This window comes from Palaemon carinicauda, chromosome 12, assembly GCF_036898095.1.
Source record: "Palaemon carinicauda isolate YSFRI2023 chromosome 12, ASM3689809v2, whole genome shotgun sequence".
NCBI lineage: Eukaryota > Metazoa > Arthropoda > Malacostraca > Decapoda > Palaemonidae > Palaemon > Palaemon carinicauda.
The window spans coordinates 63,578,298-63,585,797 of NC_090736.1; the positions used below are offsets into that span (position 1 = coordinate 63,578,298).

A 7,500-nucleotide genomic window follows, 5' to 3' on the forward strand; every position below is an offset into this window, starting at 1 on the left:
CATAATAATAATAATAATAATAATAATAATAATAATAATAATAATTACCAGTGCTACAGTATGTATCCCCGTTAGTTATTATTATTATTATTATTATTATTATTATTATTATTATTATTATTATTATTATTATTACCTATACTATTTCTGGTAATTATTATTATTATTATTATTATTATCATCACTAGCCAAGCTACAACCCTAGTCGGAAAAGTAAGATGCTATAAGCCCAAGGGCTCCAACAGGGAAAAACAGCTCAGTGAGGAAAGGAAATAAGGAAATGAATAAACGATGGGAAAAATTAACCATAGATTATTTTAAAAACAGTAACAACATATAAACAGATATGTCATAAATGAACTATAAAAAGACTTATGTCAACTAAACGGGACTTGCAAATGTGTCACAGTTGAAAATAGTATAATTGCACATCTAGGAAAGTATGGTTTGTATTGATTTGATTAAAATCAAGAAAATGCTTTGCGATGCTATTTTTTAAAATTTGAATGATTAGTGCTTTTTAGTTAGAATTTTGTATATTGACCAAACCCAATTAACACTTTATTCGTGCTTTTCCATCCGGTAATGAAATATCTCTATAATTTTTTCTCTACATTTATTTTTAACTTTCTTCATTGATGGCTCTTCTCAAATTAGTTATCTATAATTATTACACTAATTGCAGCCGCCTCCTGAATTTAGATGGACCAAAAAAGATTACTGACTTAGTATCGAAGCCATACTATAAAGAAAAAGTTAAAGAAAAAGGGATGGAAGGGGTCATTAGGAAAACAAATGCTAAGAAGAAACTCGGTATGACATGTTGAACAAATTACATAAAAAACTGTGGTTTATTTCATCTGTGCAATTTTTCATGTGGCCTCGTGTGTCATATGTATATTTCCATTTAAGCCATTTTTACAGAGTATTTCTGATTGTGCTTTTTTACTGTGCCATTTTACTGTGCACCTCTTGAAGTACAATTATGAGAATTAATAGGAATAAAGATACATCTGTACTTTTTCTTTAGAATGCAAAAATCGTCAGAAATAAAAATTATTGATGATGATTAGGTATGTGTGCTCAAAATACGACAACATTTATGCCATAGGATTGAGGAGGATGGTGGTACTGTCAGGTGGATAAGATAGTGGTTTCTACAGGGATGAGGATAAAAAGTGGAAAACTTAAAAGAATCTCAGGGAAACGGAAGCAAAGAGAGAATTTCACAGCCTAGCAGACGAGCAGTTCATTACTTATACATAAAAGGAAAATTACTCAAAATTTAGATTCCCGATTCGGTTGTTTAGTCATATTTAAAGAGCTAAAGATTACTGATGAGAGGCGGAAGTAAAGTCCATGTCCCCCATTCCCATTTCTATCTAATAAATACGGCAAAAGTATGAAAGTATTGAGCCATGAGCGGAGCTCAAAATTTTGACCCATGAAATGGAAATCTTTGTCTCTTTTGCTATAATCTTCAGTGTTCTGGGACGTTATTTCTCCTTATCAGTATGCGTAGAGCATGGAGTTATCCAACGTTATTTTCTTGCAAGACTATTCCCGAGAAGACAAAATCTTCGAATTTAGGATTTATTTGAAAATTTTCAATATTTAATTCATATAAATTAATCACGCTTGCCATTGGAAATTCTAAACACAAGGTTGAAATTGTCAATAAATGCAAAAAAAAAAAAAAAAAATAAATAAATAAATAAATAAATAAAAAGACACGTGTCTTTCAGCTCTGCTAATAAATCCTTTTTGAAAACGCTTCAAGAGAGTTCTGATGGTTATGGCCCTTTTGAACACCTCAATCTATTTTTAATCTGTGAACTATATTGAAAATAAAGCAGTTGCTTCCGTCTGGTAACCCTTTTCATAGCCAAGAATTAATTAGTATTAATGACAATTTCTCCCGGTTTAAATGTTTTAAAGGTTTTATAGGTCGCTCATGAATGGTAGAGGCAAGGGGCAATGACAACGTCCTAGAGATAGAGACTGACCAACTAAACATGTGATCTGCGCCGAGGCCTCCTTTGCACCCAAGCTAGAGTCAGGGAGGGCCAGGGAGGGCCAGGCGATGGCTGCTGATAACTCAGCAGGTAGACCTATAGACGGCCCCAAACCTACCATCCTTAGCTTATAAGATGGGTGAGGTTACAGACACTACAAGAAAGTATTAAGCCAGAGCGGGTTACGAACCTTGGTCCAGGGACGTTTCCATTAGGCTCATCATCATCTCCTCCTACGCCTATTGACCCAAAGGGCCTCAGTTAGATTTCACCATTCGTCTCTATCTTGAGCTTTTAATTCAATACTTCTCTATTCATCACCTCCTACTTCACGCTTCATAGTCCTCAGCCATGTAGGCCTCGGTCTTCCAACTCTTTTAGTACCTTGTAAGGCCCGGTTGGAAGTTTGGTGAACTAATCTCTCTTGGGGAGTGCGAAAAGCATTCCCAAAACCATCTACATACTGCAGTAGAATAACAATTTGTAGGGATATTCCCAACTGCTCCTCTCTTAATTGGATCCTTTCAACAGGAGGACGATCCGACTATGGGAGGACCCGGACAGCAAAATGGTAAGCTGCCAACGTATGGGACCATGGAAGGAGATCCTGGTGCCGCCGACCAGACCTACGCTCAAGAAACTTACGCACAGCAGGATCCTTACGCCCAACAACAACAACAAGGTTATACAATAACGCAGCAGCAAACGCAACCCCAGGTATTGAATTCTTAGAAGCAGATCAAATTTTTTTATGTCTTATGTATGCGTATGCAAATAGATTCAACGTACGGGTTGATGAATATCAGTAAGCATACGATTCACCGATGAACAACACTGTTGATGTAATTATTAATTAAATGAAGTCCTTAAGAAGGTTTCGAACATTTTCCCTTCAGTTTGACGTCCATACTTTAGTTTCGGGAGTCGATTGGATTTTTTTTTTCTTTTTTACAAATGTCATTATCAACAGTGGTTTTTGTTATTGGATCCATTATGTGTGTTTTATATGCATACAACCATTAGAATGAAATAGAAAATATCAATTTTAACAGGTATATTAAAAAGTACACATATGAATATCATAATGATATTACACAGATATGAATATCGATAAATATACACACTCACACACACACACACACACCACACACATATATATATTATATATATGTATATACATTTGTATATATACATGTATATACATTTGTATATATATATATATATATATATGTACATATATATATATATATATATTTATATATATATATATATATATATACATATATATATATATATATATATATACATACATATATGTCTGTATGCGTGTGCACGTGTGTGCGATATGTGCATGACCCTAAATATTTTTAATGCACTTATAAAGGGAAAAGCAATAAAGCATATAAAAAAACAAAACTTAATCTGGAACAGAGTCTATCTAATCAGTAATCCCACGTCTCAAAAACAAATGTAACACCAATGTACCATCCGAAAAGAAAAGGAATGATTGTTAACTCAAAGCATGCAGGAGATTAACACCCAAATTCCAAATTCTTTTTGGCTGATAGAGTCCGGAACCAGGAATGTCGAAGGAGATCCACGAACAAAGAGAAGAGGATATTGGAGAGAAAAGTCCAGTGGCTGAATCTAACGTAAAAGAGCATGAAAAGTCATTTCGTTGTTGGTATTCATGGAATGAAGAATCTCTTTGGGACTGCATTTATATTTTATTGTTTATATATATATCTTTGCACTTTGTTTATTGCAGTGATTATACACTGCTTTATTTCTTTCTTTACCGCATGATTCAATCACAAAGACGAATGTATTTTTTTTTCAAATTTCTATCAAGTTATTTATTCCCGATGTTTGCCGACTATTAATACATTCCTAAATAAAAAAAAAAAAAAAACAATCTATTTATTTTAGAGTTTACTTTTATAAACTATAAGAGTCATATACGAAATAATTTTAATTTAAATTGATTTTTCTTATCAAATTGGTCCTAAATTATTTCTTTTGCATAAGAAGGCAACTGGACTGATATTTAATTATTTTATCAACAAGTTTTAGACAAAAATAGAGAGCTTCTATGAATTATAGTTGGAAAATAAGAGTGAAAAGTTCATCCTAAATTATCTGAGAGTGGAAAACCTTAAAGTAGATTTAATGCTAGTTTGTCATCGTCCTTAATATTGTATAATATATATTTTTCATTCATCTCTGAGGATTAAAAAAAAAATAGTATTGCATGTGTACCATCAGTTTTACCAAGAGGATTGAAACGGAAATAATGTTGTCCTCTATATTCTGATTACTTAGGAAACACAATAGTCTGTAATAAACATTAAACTCATGTTAATTGTAAATCTCAACATAAACACTTATATCATTCAATATTCCTTTGATTTAACGGTAACTTGATTTACCCATTCACCTTAAATTTTTGTTGTCTTGAAGTACGAGACATAATTAATTAAAGTAATGAGAAAACATGTTTTTCATGACAAGAATTTTGAGTTGTTTATAGTAATTACGACTGTTTACTTTTAAAGATGCCTGCTAATTGTTCAGTTGATATCATGGTTATATTTTGCAGTTAAAATAATTCTCTATTCATCGGTAATATCATGCGCTAATTATCTTAGAGCATAGATTATATAATTCCTCTTGGAACAAAGGATTCTGTAAGTATATATATATATATATATATATATATACAGTATATATACATACATACATGTATATATATATATGCATATATATATATATATATATATATGTATATATATACACACACACACACACACAACACATATATATATATATATATATACATATATATCTATATATGTGTATGTATGTATTTATCCTGTATATATATACTTACAGAATTATTTGTTCCAAGAGGATCTATATAATCTATTCTCTAAGATAATATAAACAGTATATGCATGTTAATATTTACGGTATATCTTGATCTATGAATGATATTATGAAGTGTTTATGAAATTATTTGTTATGAAGTTAGTGTGTCAGAGACTGGCAGTTCTAACGGATTGTTTAACGTATAATTCCATTAATAACTTTATAATATGATTAATTCCGTGGAATTATTAGTAATTAGTGAGAAACTATTCAATACGCTACCAATTCTGCAGATAAGTATATAGTGAAAAGGGAAAATATTAAGAATATCCCTATGTTATAATTATATTTTTCGATTGGCTCACTAGGGACGAGAGTTTTCAAAACTAATTTTGGTGATGTTAATTGTGTCTTCAACCTTTGATAGGACACATAATATGCTTAGTATTTTTTACTGTTTATAGAACCGTGTAATTGTTCTCGGTTGTTCATGGAATAGTTAATTCCGATTTTTTTTTTTTAGTCTTGAGTGGTAAACTGCTCTCTCTCTCTCTCTCTCTCTCTCTCTCTCTCTCTCTCTCTCTCTCTCCGATTACCTGTAATTACTATTGTGTTGTTACATACAACTCACCTTTGTTCAATTACTGTAAAAATAACAATTTTTATCTAAGTGCTGATGGAACAATGATTTTGTTATAATAGTTAATGAAATCCATTATGTGATAAACTATGCCTAATATTACACTGGATATCATAATGGGACTTATATCTAGATGTTACTTTTTATTGTTTGAGGAAATACATCAGTTTTTCTAACTGCTTTTGTTTCAATTACACTTTAAATTCAACTCGATCTTTGATTATTCTTTTAATCACTTATAGTTTGTACTATGTATCATAGCTCGGTGGAGCTTTTAACACCACGTACTGTTGTTATTTCATATATTCCTTTCCTAATTGCTTTTTGCTACTGTCCACTATTTCGAATTAATCATAATTAGCCTCAGTGGCTCTACTAGATTGAAGGATTAAAACAATATTTTATTCTTTACTTATGCATCATAATGCTTTTTATATAATACAGTATGATGGACAGAAAATTCTTTTGTCACCATATACTGTACATTCGGTTTTAAATTCTGATTTGGTTTCATTTTCCTTTTTATCATTTTCCTGTGTTGTTACATTTTCCTAATTTTGGTTTATTTTCCTGATTTGTTTCACTTTCCTGTTTTGTTTCACTTTCCTGTTTTTTGTTTCCTTTTCCTATTTTTTGTTTCATTTTCCATGTTTTGTTTCATTTTCCCTTTGTATTTATTTTCCCTTTTTTATTCATTTTCCCTGCTTCGTTTCATTTTCCTGTTTTTTTTCACTTCCTGTTTGTTTCATTTTCCTTTTTTCTTTTCATTTCCCTTTTTTCATTTTCCTGTTTTGTTTCACTTTCCTGTTTTTGTCTCATTTTCCTGTTTCGTTTTATGTTCCTTCTTTGTTTCATTTTTCTGTTTTTTTTATTTTCCTGGTTTGGTTCACTTTCCCTTTTTTTCATTTTCCTGGTTTGGTTCACTTTCCCATCTTTTCATTTTCCTGTATTCGTTTCATTTTTCTTTTTTGTTTAATTTTTCGGTTTTTTGTTTCATTTTCCAGTTTATTCACTTCCCTGTTTTGTTTCATTTTCCTTTTTTGGTTTAATTCTCCCTGTATTGGTTCATTTTCCTTTTTTGTTTCTTTTCTTAGTTTTCTGTTTTAATTTCCCTATTTTGTTTGATTTTCTGTTTGTGTTTCATTTTCCTGATTTTGTTTCATTTTCCTTTAACGTTTCATTTCCCTATTTTTTTTAATTCTCTATTTTGTTTTAATTTCCTGTGTTTGTTTCACTTTCCTTTTTTGTTTCATTTTTTTTTGTTTAATTTTCCTGTGTTTGTTTCACTTTCCTTTTTTGTTTCATTTTCTTTTTTTGTTTTTTTTCTTGTTTTGTTTCACTTTCTTTTTTTTGTTTCCTTTTCCTTTTTCGTTTCATTTCCCTTTTTTTCATTTTCCTGTTTTTGCTTCACTTTCCTGTTTTTGCTTCATTTTCCTGCATTTGTTTCACTTCCATGTTTTTGTTTCATTTTCCTTATTCGTTTCATTTCCATGTATTTTGCTTCATTTTCCCTTTTTTTTAATTTTTGTTTCATTATCCTGTTTTTTCTTTCACTTTCCCTTTTTTGTTTCATTTTCCTGTTTTTGTTTCACGTTCCTGTTTTTGTTTCATTTTCCCTTTTTGTTTAATTTCCCTTAGTTTTTTTTTTTTTTCATTTATCTGTTTTTGTTTCACTTTCCTATTTCTGTTTCACTTTCCTGTTTTGCAGATGAGTGATTACACCACGAGCAACCCCCACAACCCCTTCGCAGCATCAGCAGCAGCCGCCCCAGCTCCTGTGTCCAACCCCTTCAGCGGAGGTTTCTCCCAAGAGGCGGTCCAGCCTCAGCCGGGCCAGTACACGCAAGGCCAATACTAGGTTTTCAAGGGTCACCAGAGATAGTACTAGCGCTCATCTTAGAACCCGAGCCAGTACTAGGACTAGTTCCATACTCGATGCTAGCACTAGTTATGTTACATTGGTTACACCTACGTTTT

The 7,500-nt window shown here is 31.5% G+C and overlaps 2 protein-coding genes across 2 annotated transcripts in view; one reads left to right on the forward strand and one right to left on the reverse strand.

The window, feature by feature from the left end:
- LOC137650854 (vesicular glutamate transporter 1-like) overlaps positions 1-7,500 on the reverse strand; it is a 407,643-nt gene that overhangs the window by 24,133 nt on the left and 376,010 nt on the right. The window lies entirely within an intron of this gene.
- Positions 2,551-7,500, forward strand: part of LOC137651239 (uncharacterized) — a 4,985-nt gene continuing 35 nt past the window's right edge. Inside the window, exons 1-2 of the mRNA XM_068384464.1 lie at positions 2,551-2,732; positions 7,232-7,500. The exon at positions 7,232-7,500 is cut by the window's right edge and continues 35 nt beyond it. Of these exons, the coding sequence (XP_068240565.1) occupies positions 2,562-2,732; positions 7,232-7,381 (321 nt within the window). The 5' untranslated portion in view covers positions 2,551-2,561 and the 3' untranslated portion in view covers positions 7,382-7,500. The remainder of the gene's footprint in view (positions 2,733-7,231) is intronic.